The following is a 13639-nucleotide window of genomic DNA, read 5'->3' as shown; positions in this document are numbered from 1 at the left end:
CCGCTCCCAACACAGTCAGCTAAAACACATTATCACTCCGATGATGAACATAGATTGAATGGGAAAGGAGAAGAGTACCAAAGTCAGGATAAATGCAATAGTCACGTACCAAGCACGGTATGCGAGCCCCACCCCTGAAAGGGAACGTACTATGGAAGACATGAAGACGACGACATCGAAAAAGGAAAAGGGCAAAGGGCCATAGAAACAAAAAAGAAACAGAGAACAAACCCATCCCCCAACCCCCCACCCTGCACCACTGCAAAAGGCTACGGCCTACCCCCCCATCAGCGTGCCTGTCGCCCTAAAGGTTGAGTCACTGTTGAAAGAAGGTAACCTCTTTTTTTTTTACACTTTATTTCATTATAAACTAATTTGAGCTGCTTACATTTAAGATCTTACTCTCCTCTGTTAAGAGCTATATATTTGAATGCAAAATACAGACTCAAGGGCACTTTGAGACCATTATGGCTTTTTTTTTTTTTTACTAATGTTAACGGTCACTGTAAAGCAACTATGTCTCCACATATTTTACCAGAGTGGTCTAGTGATAAGCTTGCGACCCAAACCTGGTTTCTAGTGTCTGCTTACCCACTCCTATTTCTCTCTGTGCCTCAGTTCCTTATCTGTCAACATTTGGAGTAATTAAGCAAATCAGACAGAAAAAGATTGTACTAAAGCTATTTCTCAGTTAATATCTGATGTGTAAGACCACTACATGTGATATTTTCAATTGTACTGAATGAGCCTTAAAAATCCAGTATTTTCTAAAAACAAGTTTCTTTTTTCAAGAAAAAAGATCCTCAGCATGAGCCAGGAGTGTGGATTAGGTTCTGTATGTGTGTCTCGAAGGGATCAAACACTGGGCTCCGTGCAAGGCAGGTGGTAGCTCTGCTTCTTGTAGATTATTTCATCCACATCCATGCTTTCTCTCTTTGGATTTTCGTAGATGGTTCATTGGTGCTCCTCTCGCTGACCTCTCACACTGGCTGGGTGACCGCTGTGAAATGGTCTCCAGTGCATGAACATCAGCTTATATCTGGCTCTCTGGACAACATTGTCAAGCTTTGGGACACAAGAAGGTAAAGAGATTTGTATTGCTGTTTTTATGGTTCCCATTCAATTAAGGAACAGAACACAAGAAATACTATGTAAACTGTGGTTTTGAAAACTGCATATTCCATCGCGGCCTGTCAATAAGAGAGCTAGGAGTCTATATCTCCTGCTTTCTGACACTCTTCTCTAAATTTGGCCAAGTCTTGGTTATGAGAAAACGTCAGTGTTACAGTGATAATATTATAAAATACATGGTAGAGCCAAAGGAAAAAGTCATATTGGCTCCTGTATAGTGGCTAGGAAAATTTGCAGAATAAACAGACTTGTCTCTGATTCATGACTTCCTGTCAGTTTACTTGTATCGATGTGGTATTACTCTAGCTTTTGTCAACCAGGAGTGAGTTTTCTCTGCAAACTGTATTTCTTTCAGTGTGTAGAAAGGGGTATAACTGGGGATTGGCTAATTCTTAAAACTTGTAAAATAGTAGTAAGACACCCAGTTCTGATTTACCACTAGCATTCTGTTTCCTACAGAAAGATTCTATGTCTGATTGACATATGTTAAGGTCCCCATCCTTTTCAGCATTATGGTGCCTATCCACCTCAATCGGGCTCTTCTTCAGCTGGTGATCTTGCCGTTTTAGCTGTTATTTTACTCACTTATTCTCTTGTGAAGCAGAAGTCGTTTTCATTTAAGTTATGAAGATTTGGAAAAACTTCTTTCTTTAGCCACTTGTTAAAGTGTGCCTCATGTTATTTATCTTTCATTTTCAGTTGCAAGGCTCCTCTCTATGACTTGGCAGCCCATGAGGATAAGGTTTTGTGTGTGGACTGGACAGAGGCAGGGGTAAGAGCTTCACAAACTTTTTTTTTTCATTGTGTTTTTTGTGAACGTTAGCAAATGTTTTCACTTGTAATAAATGAAATGCCACATATCTCAGCGGGTTTCGAGCAACTAAACTATTTTTAGTATTTAGTGGAGAAAATGGTTGAATTGCTTATGAGGTTAAATGCAAATTACATATAGTATTGCACAGTGTATAAAGGTTTGTTAAACAGAAGCTAGTGAATAACTGCAGGCAAAACCTAGAGCACATGGTTAATGCCCACTAAACAGTGATGGGCAGTGACCCTGAAAGACACAATTACTCCGCCAGGACTGTCCTAGTAATAAGTACTATACTAGGTGGTTGCCTTTGGTTGCAGTTCCTAATTTTGTGACTTAGTGGATGCAGTGACTAGGAGGCATCTAAAATGAATCGGGAAAGATGTGGGTAAATTAAGATCTAACCTGGTTTTGTCACTGATGTATATCCCCACCCCCCACCCCCCACCACCGCAAAAAATGATAAACCTACAGAGAGATGAAAATACAAAGGTATAAATGTTTAAAGGTTTCCCCTTGCATAACATGGCTAGTCCATGGACAAGGAGCAGTCTCCTTTCAGTGCCAATTAGGAAGATTTGCAAATAGACAGGCAGCAGCAAAATCGAACACTGTTGAGGCAGCAAAAATATTTGAGTTCCAATATACAGAATAATGAACCAGCTGAAATGGAGTGGACCGAGGAAGCAGAGTATTCACCGAAACAGGAGACCTAGGTGGCAATTTATGCTACTTTTGCACTGATGTACAGTCAGAGTCCTGAATGGCTCCAGTTCCTTATGCTGAATGTATTCTTTTAGAAGCCTATTTGAGATGAATCTCTTATATCCAGTCGCACTCTTATTTTCCATCAAACAAGAAGTGACACACTTTGTCTTTCCCAATGCAATATTAACTTTTCTGCTAATACCTTAACTGTGGATATCCTAGTCCATCATGGTGGATCAACTCATGCATATTGTTTCCTGTTCATTCGCTGTCTTCATTTCCTGATTCACCCTAAATAAGGAGCTGGAACCATTAATACAATACTTCACAAATGCTCCGGTGACTGTAGTGGTGGATTGTTCTTTCCTAGTTACTCTCTCCTCCTGGTTTCCTATTTTTTCTGTCATTAGGACCAGGGCACAAGTCCTAAAAAAAAAATTTAAAAAAAAGGAAGTGGGGGGGAGACTCTCCAACCGGAAGTGACGTCACAACAGGAAGTGACTCCACATGTGCAGCAGATCGGTCATTTGCACGTGTTGCAAGATTTAACAATTGAAGCTGCTCAGTAATTAAGCCTGTGACTGAAGGTCCCAGTATGGAGGAATTAACAGCCCAAATGTGGATGAAGTTTGGCGTGCAACTAGTGCAACTAGTAAAGCCATTAGTGCTCTAAGCGAGGCATACTAAAACATGGCATGCCAAGTTTTCAGGATGCTTATGTGTAAGGCTCCCCGTTTTCACTGATTTTATTTTTTACAGATAAATACAGACAGAAAACAAAGTGTTTTCTGTCTGCATTTATTTTTAAAAGTGGATAAATACAGAACATTGTCCTACTTTTAAGTGACTCTCCGTGCTGTCTTTCATGAATTATAGGCCAGTAGCTGGACAGCATGGAAATGAGAAAAATAACAGGATGACATTTCTTTAAATAATGGCATATGTCAACATACATTTATGGTGTAATGATAGTATTTGAGGTGATTGTATGGTTATGTAATATTTGCCAGCTTAAATAGCTAAAACTCGACAGACCGCAAAGTATGAGTGTGCATCTATCAGTTAAATAAATATGGAAATGTACAGTTTGACAACTTCATTCATATGCAAAGTACAAAATAAATATGGATAAATACAGATAAAATGGCCAAAAGATAAATATGGATAAATACAGACGGAAATCTTAAAAAAATAAATACCATAACAGATGTCAGTCATTGCACCCTATTCAGCAATGAGAAGCTCCACAATATTTTGAAACTGCTGCAAAAGACCTGAAATTAAAAGTTGTATTTCATACCATGTTCCTACATTCAAATGCAATCTATAGTTGTGAGAAATTGGAGAGCAAATACTGATTAGCCTACACATGCTTCAAGCAACGAAAATGTAACTTTCTAAAAGCCAGCCAATTAAAAGTGATGGTAAAGTACCTATGCCTCATGGGAGGGTTGAAAAAGATTGGCAAGTCGAGACACAAGTATTGACCACACATCTTTCTCTTCAGATTTGTGTTGCTTTCTCCATCATGTGGTGCTTTCTTCACCTTCTGAGCACCCCTGCACTCTGTGTTGCTCTCTCTCCTGTGTGCTTTCCCTTGCAAATCCCTGTCTTGCTAATTTCTCCCGTGCCCTTTTACTGTATTTCTCTCCCTCTATTGTGCTTCTTTCCCCTTCAAACCTCCCTTGCCCCATGATCTCTGTTCCTCCCTATCCGTTCTGTGCTTCTCCCCCAGGAAGATGCTCTGTCTGCTCTGTGTTGCTCTCTTCCTCGTGTACTTCCCCTTGCAAACTCCCTCCATGCTTTGAGTTACTCTCTCCCCCTCTGTGTGCTTCTCTGCCCTGAAAACACCCCCTGCCCCGCACTCCTCGTCACTCTTCCTTTTGTGGTCCCCCAAAACCTGGAAAACACTTCCCCTGCTTCGTGTTAGTCTCTCCCTCGTGTGCCTCCCTCCTCTGACCACCTAAACCCCCGAAACAGCATTGGCAAAACCAGTAGCCCATTTTGTTGGGGGTTTCCTAGTTTTGTGCAAAGAAGCGTCAGGCGACTGACAAATACTGGAACTAACACATGACAAAGACGCGAGAAAGTTTAGAGAAGCTTTGCATGTGTATAACATTATCCGAAGTACAGCTACTACACACCATGGGCAAACACAGGAGAAGATTTCAGGAGAGTGACAGAGATAAAACAAACAAGCAAATCGACACAACCTAAGACCACATTAACAGAGGGTCAAGCTGGCCAAGAGGTACACCCGATGCTTCCCAAATGTACACGAAATGAAAACGATACACATGTCACAAGGTACCCAAAACAAGGACTGAATAAATGGTTATTGCAGACACACATTAGTGCCACTCGAAGCAGCTGTTTAGAGTGCAGTGTGCTTTTGAACAACTGGAGTGGCAAGGGGATAACAGTGTGAGGGAAAACTGAGGAACACACAATCTGGGTGGAAAGAGGACCTAGCACAAGAACTGCTGCAGCTGGACACCACCGTGAACCATGTCTTAAAATTTGTTTCCTTTTCTGTGCCCTCTGATGTGTGCTAATTTTTTTCGTGGTTTTCTTTCCTAACACATCTGTATTTTCCATATCTCTCAATTTATTGTCACTAATTATTTTAAGACAATTATAAAGGATCATGAGGTTTGGGGGTAACTACTTGGTATGCATAAACCAAGCTTTGCCTCTTTATGAAAGCCATGCCACCTACTCAGTGTGCTATGCTGTCATAACCTCACCTTCATGCATGCTTGTGCTCCGAATTTAATGCGCCAGGAGTGCACACAATGAATATCATCATAACATTTCAGTTCCGCTTTTCCTGTCATAAATGGCTTTATTCAGAAATGTATATTTTGCAGACTAACAATCCTGGGACTCCTTCAGATATTTTCATACGCATGTGGCTTGCCACTTTCAGTCACCAACCTTCACATCCTCCACCCTGAGTTCAGTTTGCTTCTCTTTATTTTGCATGCTGTGCCATGTGTTGTGTTATGCTATCTGTTGTTACACTGGGTTTTGCTAAGTGGTGTAACATTTGTCACCAGGGAGAGCTCTCTGTTGACATTCCATTGGCCTTCGTGCATGTGTCCATGCGCCCTCAACTAGAGCCAAATTTAGGGGGGAGGGTGGCAGCTAAAAATTTCGAGGGCCCTCTGTACTGGAGAGATATAATCTGAGCTCATCACCCTGCACGGTCTCTCAGATTCTCTAATCAATTGTTGCTTGTAATAATACCTACAGTATGATTTGTTCGCTTGGGTGGCCAGTTTTTTCAACTAGGCCATTAAACTAAGGCATGCCCTCCCACTTAAAATTCAAGCATCCCCCCAATTAAGAGATCTTCTAAAACCACTGTGAATCTGGTCATTCCAGCCATGGTAATTAGTCCTCTATTCCCCCCATGCACAGCTTAGGCAGCTCCAGGATTACTTTGTGAAAGCCCCGTGTTTTATAAATTATTTACTCATTCAACATTTATGGGTGAAAAAAGGGCTTTGGGTGTTTGCAATGGTAAATTCCAAAAGGGACATGGAAGTTAACAGAGTTTTTTAAAGCCTGGCACGCATTTTCAATCCAAGCAGCTGCTCACCACAATACATTTGCGGGTTTGCCGAATCATTTATGGGGATATGTACCCTGTACCGCAAACACATGATCATATTGACAGAAGCAGACACCTAGATTCGTAGAATCGAAACATTGGTAAAACATCAGACAAGGTCCTCTGATCAAGGCATTGAGTCTGTGAACTTTCCAGTTAAAGCTAGAGGTAATTTACTGGATGGCTTGCCTGGAGACATGGTTTTATACATACTGCAGCATGATGCGCACTCTGAAGAGACCCCAGTTAAAAAGGCATGCTTGCTGGAAATTACCAACATTATCACTTTACTTCCAGATTATGCAGTTGACACCCTGACAGTCTAGAAAATAGATTCCAATGGTTTATTAAATTCCTGTTTAGAGATTAATTTCACATCTGCCCATATGACGTTCAGACAGTTTTCCTTCAATATGGACCTGGAAAAAATCAGCTGAAGATTGATCTATGCTACATCTGCCAAGTCCTTAAGACCTACACATCCCCAATTGTTTGCCCAGCAGAAATTAGGCCTCTTACAAGAAGAAGATGTATACACAGAATCTTAAACTTATGAGAGAATTCTGTCAGCAAATATCGCCACACACCAAATTTAAAACTCTCTGCATCACCCACTGGTTAACTTTGGGAAACTAAAGCACCAATCTATCTCAGATTACATTTTCAGGTATATCGCTAAGCCTGCTTCCCTAAATTTACACCAAGGAGGGGTGAAAAACAGCAAAGCCTCATTCATGGGCAAATGGTCTTTTAAATACCTGTGAAGTACTCTGGTGCGGCTGTGTGTGTGCCCAGGAAGCTCTCTCAGCCCGGGCTTAAACACACTATGGGGGGGGGTCGTCCACCCGCATGGTCCCCCGACTTGTGCCCTGATTAGGACTCTGAAACTTTTAAGGACATTTCATCAAATTAATCTTCTGGATTCCTGTTCTTGCTGGAACCGGTCTCATCTACTCTGAGAGTTTGTGAGTGCCTGGTTCCTCTACTATTTTCAAACCTTTAACGTCTTCTGCCTGTTTAGAGTTTTTGTATGCTATTTGGCTGTATCCTTGAATTAGTGGCCTTTCATAGAGCTGCCTGTTGAGATGCACTTTGAAGGAAGAGGGTCTTGTATATATGGAACCTGAGATAGGAAACCATCAGGTGATTGAGGCATTACTCCTAGGAAGAAGTCTTGTGGTTGAAGATCACAGCTACTGTGGCGAGATAAAAGCGCTTGACTTTGGGGGGGCAGCCAGAATCCAAAATGGTGACTTCTAGGAGCTTCTCGCTAAGGTCCCAATTCCTTACCTGATCCTGCTTTCCCAGGATGACAACAGGATGTCTGAATCCAGGTGGCAAGCTGCCAGAACGTGGAGCCTGAGGTGGAGGTGATTTGGGCACTGCACCGAGAGTTCCACCAACAACCAAGGCATCTCTTGCTCTCTCTGCTGGCCTGACGCAAATGGAGAGGTGGAACGTGAAACTAGCAGTGGATGGTCGTAGGTTGGTTGGGGAAGGATCTCACCATAAGAGACAGTACTTTGACTCCATGGCTCATACACCAACAGACCACAAAGTGCTGTGTTGTGCACTGCCCCTCTGATTACTACTGAATCTTAAAGCAATGTGACGGGTAAAAGAGCTGCAAACACTCCAGAACATGCTATCATCAGTAGATTGGGTCCTGCATTGAAGCCTCACACCTACTTCCCGATCTAGTTAACTCAGGGTGCCATGGCAGACAGGAGGTGGAGCAAACAGAATTTCTTCCTGTTGTGAGGAAGAAAGAGCAAAGGAGAGTCTGCTACAGGCCATGCAGGTTAAGTGGAGTTGACAGTGTTTGAACAGGCGCTTCCATTGAAGAGATGAGATCTGACCGGACTGAGAAATTTGGTAATATTGAGACAGCTGGGAGAGCAGTTCGAGGAGCTAATGGGTAAGGTGGAAAGTACAGCGAGGGAGCAAGTAACAGTAAGTACATTTCAGATGTTGGAGCACCAAGTTAATGAATCTGGTGCGGCATTACAGAACTTGATGTCCTTCAAGTCAAATGTGAGAGGGGGCTTCACATTGGTGAAGACCACATGAATGCATCAAAAATCTGGCTTGCAAAGCCCGTTTAAGAGTACTAGGGGGCCCTTTGCAAATACCCAAGGCGATCCATAAAAGATGGGATAAGTGGAGTGCTAGATTATTTACTGACTGAAAATTGAGGAAATGTGCCAAGTTGTGTGCGGTGCACTTCGGTTACCACAGAGATCAGAAAATGGTCTTGTGGAGACAGGGTGCACTGTGATGCTGATCATGTTGGCTTCGGAATACGCATTAAAGGTTCATTTCTACTGCATGATGACAGACTGTTTCTGTTTGCTGTCTTGTGTGCTGAAACACTATCAAGGAAAAAACTCTTATCAAGGTAGGGAGTGATTTGTTAGAGTTATTATACCTGAGAAGGCTTCCTGGTGAAACTGCGAGTGGAACTATAGGGGAAAGAATTCATGCATCCGGACTTGGATATGGTCATTATTCCAAACATACTATAGTGATACAGCATGGTGATATAATGCCATTGTTGAGCGGACTTTTTGGAGATTACAATTAGGGTTTGCGTGGGAATTGAGCTAGGAGTGTATCCAGGGTCCTATTTCAAGGCTGGGGTGAGATTGATGGGTGTGTCCTCTGAGCTGTATAATATTTTCTTCAATTTTTATACTTTGTACCTCTACGCTGTCTCCTTCCTCCCTCGCGGTCTTACTTGGACCAGTTGTGTGCCAATATGTGAGTGTTGGTAGAGTGCAGGTTATTACTTTGAAACAAAACGTTTTTGTGCGGCTGGTGTTTTAGTGTGTTGAAGTTCAATCGGATGGATGTGAACCGAAAAGTGCGGACTTAAAAAAATCTAGTTTGTTTTTTCTGTTCATCCCAATTTCCCGGTTAAAGTTGAACCATCAGAGTCACTGTGAAATGTTACGAGCAGAGTGAGGCTCTGCAGTGACGTCCTTTAAATAACTTTGAATACCTTTGAGGAAAAGACACGTCTTCCAGATCCATGAATTCGCTAGACAGGAGTGTAGTAATTATGAACTGTTCCCTGATAGTCTGGAGGCATAGCCATTTAAGAGAACCTATTTACAGCTGTGGTGAATTACAAGTTACTAGTGTCAATTGATGAGTGGTTTGTTTAAAAGTCCCTAAAAATTTAAAGGAGTGGTCTTCTTGACTCGACTCCATATTGCTGAGACTACCATTTGTTTTATATGATTTCACTTTCCATACCATTAGTCAGAAGAGTGTTCCAAAATTGGTACAAATTAGCACTCAATTGTGTGGTAGCAACTTGACAAAACATCAGTGTTGGGTTAAATTACTTTACTGCACCCAGTCCAATCTGGGTGTTTAACTTAAATGGGACACGTTTGAACCCACATACTTGAAATGAGGCAGTGGCTGAAATTGTAGGTAACAACTTTTCATTTACCGAGTGTACCTGCTTGATTAATTGATTATACCAATGTGTTTGTTTTATGTTCAGCCTGTATATTTGGTGACATCCTAAATTGTGCAAAACGTTTATTGTATTTAGTTTAATGTTAAGTAATTTTTGTTGGAAAAAAAAAGACTGCGAGCTGCAGTCAGTTCTTGATGTAATAGACCTGGTGGTTACTATAAGTGAGGCCAGCTAATGGCGCGGCGAGCATGTGAACAAGGTCACAGGGTGACTGAAATGCGTTATTGCCAACTAAGTTGCAAATAAAGATTCAAGATTCCTGGATCTGCGCCTTGTCTTTTTTGGATGAGAATTACAGGCGAGGGTGGATACAAAACAGAGTTGCTGTCTCTGAACGCAGACCCTCATCCTACGGCGGTGTGCAACATCACTGCAGTGGCGACGTCTGCCGCATTCCAGGATACACTTCAGAAGAAGTAGCCGTGCAACCCCCTGCAACGAGGCAGAGTTCTGGAGAGGGATAAGTGTTGAGGAGCGAGTCGGAGGACCAGTTCGTAGGACCTGCAGAACCCAGGGTGTGTAACAGCGGGTTGGTAATGCTTCGTAATACAGCAAATTTAGCTGTTTTCGTATTTGGCACAGATAAGCATGTTGGCCGAAGTCCTGCACAAAAGGGAGGCAGCAGCTGACCAATTGTTCAGCTCGAATGTTTTACCTCAACTGCAGGCATTGGCAAGCTGTGTGAATGGTACAGATACTAAGGGGGCGTGGCCTGGAGCTGTTGATGGTGGTCGTGTAGTTTGACGGCTCCGTCCTGTGCCCTGAACACCAGCTGAATTATCCTGTGATCCCCTGCCTGCAACCCACCAGATTCACATCCAGATTGTCTCCGGGGACAAGCGGCGTGTAACGGTGCCGCGTTGCCCTTCTGGAACCGCCTGAGGCCTGCTGCGCAAAGTGAAGCCCCGGACTTGCGTGATTGGCCTGGCCGGCCTACCCTCATACTTCTTCGCGGTCCAATCGGGACCCAGAATCGGGCCGCGGCCGCTTTGCCGACAAGGGACGCGGGGTGCGACAAGGTGCCTACACCCCCTACCGAGGCTCTGTTGCCCCCCCCCCCCTCGGCTGATGAGACACGGGCTGTCTGCGCTACTGCGCAGCCCCATCGAGACCCGTCTCCGTATTGTCCCCCATGACTCGCCAAAGTGATCGGAGGAGCTCCGGCGCTACCACCACTGGGTCCGTGCACTTGGGAAGGACGACACACAAGGCATAGCCTGCGCCGCATCCCTGCATTGTCCCGCACGGGATACCGGAGTCAATGAGCAGTCCGGGCTGACGTCAACAACACTTTGGCGCCATCTTGTTACCACGTTGGGGCTACAGTGGTGACTCTTGAACCCCTGATCACTCAGGCCACGTGACACAGGGTGGCGAACACTGGAATCCGGCAGCACACGGTGGTGGGGGACTGTAGAGAGGTGGTGTGCCACGCGCATGGGCGCCTTCATGCAGCACTGCGGCCCGGACATCTTTGCGCTCTAGTAAGCCACGCTACGTTCACTTAGAGGTGCACTGGTTCACGTCACCCTTGCTACCTCCGCGACCCTCACCGAGGCGCAGGCGGCGCATCGACTCATCCTTGATTGACGCCTCAACTGGGGATCCTACACCACCATTACCAGCACTGGGATATACGCTGCATCTACCTCTTTGCAGTACAGAGCGGACAGACCATACCAACTGCCGTACATTCAGTGGGAACGCAGCGAGCTGCTGCCTTTACTACAGCGCCACACTGCAGACAAGGTCTATGGGCAGGACGAAGGGCAGACGGCAGGACCAGAGCACCCGAACGGACATGCAATCCACTAGTTCGGAGGACCCACTGGCCTCCTCCAATATGGACATCGTCCCGCCGACCGGTAAGGGGTCACAAGACGCCAAGCTAGATCTGATCCTGAATGAAATACGCGCGACGCGCGAAGCGCTGGAACTGCGCATAGACAATATGGCGACCGGCCTATCCTTACTTAAAGCGGACCACAACAAATTGGCGGATCGAGTGGCGGAGCAGAAAATAGCGCTGGATGACATTATCCCGCAGCAAACGGTACACTCCGCGAAACTGGAAAATGTGGAGAAGCAACTGAAGCAGCTGTGGGGGAGGGTGGACGAGGCGGAAGGACGGGCCCGCCGCAACAATGTCCGCATCCTGGGCATTCCGGAGAGAAGCGAGGGGAGAGACCCCACACAGTTTGTAGAGGATTGGCTTAGGAAGCTGGTGGGCCAGAGAGCTCTCACCGCTCTCTACAGTGTAGAGAGGGCGCATAGGATGCCATCACGGCCCCCACTATCTGGGGCTCCCCCGCGCCCACTGATCGCTCGTCTCCTCCATTTCAAAGATCGTGACACTGTCCTCCGGGCGGCCAGGGAGGAAGCGCTGATACGCTTCGAGGACAAGACCATCTCGGTCTACCCTGATTTCACGCCCACTGTACAGCGAGCCAGGTCCACCTTCATGGGGGTGAAGCGCAGATTGCGTGACAGGAACATGAAATATGCCCTTTTGTTCCCTGCTCGACTAAAGATCCTGCATAACAACAAATCCCACTTTTTTGACTCGCCTGAGGAAGCATCTGAATGGATGGAGGTCGCCCTGACCCCGCCGACGTCGCAGGACCAGTTCACAGACCACCACAGCAGCGGCCGCAGGGGCTCGCCAGACCGACGGAACGACGCTCACAGCCCTGAACATCACTCAACTCATGGAACATCTGGGGCGGCGCATACTCTCGGACACCGGGCGACGGACCACACGCCATCATCCAAACATCAGCGTCTCACTGAGGAGGCCCTGGCTGCCCACGACGCGGAAGCAACCGGAGACAGACTCACCGTTACCACTGACACTCATACTGAGGTGTCTGGTTCAGTGGACAGCCTGCAACTTTTCCCGAAAGTCACGGCACAGATGGCAGCGGAGTTCTGAGCCACGACACGATTACTTCTCTCCAAGTGGTAACGTATGTCAAATCCCCTCCCTCACATATGGTGGGTTGAGTGTGCAGGGGTCTATCATATTGTGGGCTCTCACGCCCACGCAAAAAGTTCAGTGCCAACCGTCGGAGGTCCACCACCCCCCGGTATGCACACGTACTTGACTGTGTTGTGCCCACGTTGGACACCATGGTTTGGCTCCTGGGTACGTTGGCTCAGGGACCTTTTTGTTTGGGGGTTTGTTGATTGCGAGACACTCTTCTATTTTAGCACAGCAGGACATGTGGGGTCGCCCAGTTGTTACACCTTGCCACACCGCACAGATGGGAATGGGACCTCTTAACAATTACCACTTATGCACCTGGAATGTTCGTGGCTTGGGATCAGTGCATAAACGTCATAGAATCCTTGCACAACTCAACCGGAGGGGGACACAAATTGCCTGCTTACAAGAGACTCATTTGAACGCTGCTGAAGCGGTGAAATTGCGCAAGAAGTGGAGAGGACAGCTCTATGCCACCTCATATTCCGCGTTCTCAAGGGGGGCGGCAATTTGGATGCGTGGGTCTCTTCCTTTCCAGTTGTTGGAGCAACGGGTTGATAAGGAGGGTCGCTATGTGTTTGTGAGGGGTCTGTTGGATGGGGAGGAAGTTGTTGTGGGATGCATGTACTCGCCTAATACGAACCAGTTGGAATTTCTGTCCAGTGTCAACGGGGTGCTTGCAGACTGGGCTGACCTTCGCTGGATAATAGGGGGAGATTTTAATGCTGTACTTGATGTTTTGCTGGATAGGTCGCACCCCCCCTTACTGGCTACTGAGAGCAGGAAACAGGCTGCTGCGCTTGCGAGCTGGGCTGAGGGTTGGGACTTGGCAGATGTGTGGCGTAGCATTCACCCCATGGACAGGGAATACACCTTTTTCTCCCCTCCCCACCAGCTTCA

At 45.7% G+C, this 13639-nt stretch overlaps 1 protein-coding gene across 2 annotated transcripts in view; it reads left to right on the top strand.

Annotated features, from left to right (window-relative positions):
- The window catches only part of WDR12 (WD repeat domain 12), a 289880-nt gene that overhangs the window by 267701 nt on the left and 8540 nt on the right, over positions 1–13639 (top strand). For both annotated transcript variants that reach the window (XM_078680243.1, XM_078680244.1), the window contains 2 exons: positions 950–1082; positions 1831–1903. In XM_078680243.1, coding sequence (XP_078536369.1) covers positions 950–1082; positions 1831–1903 — 206 coding nt within the window. The remainder of the gene's footprint in view (positions 1–949; positions 1083–1830; positions 1904–13639) is intronic.

The sequence above is a fragment of the Lissotriton helveticus genome, chromosome 3_1 (genome assembly GCF_964261635.1).
Source record: "Lissotriton helveticus chromosome 3_1, aLisHel1.1, whole genome shotgun sequence".
Taxonomy (NCBI): Eukaryota; Metazoa; Chordata; class Amphibia; order Caudata; family Salamandridae; genus Lissotriton; species Lissotriton helveticus.
The sequence above is the reverse complement of the archived record's forward strand: the minus strand, read 5'-3'. Positions and strand labels throughout refer to the sequence as shown.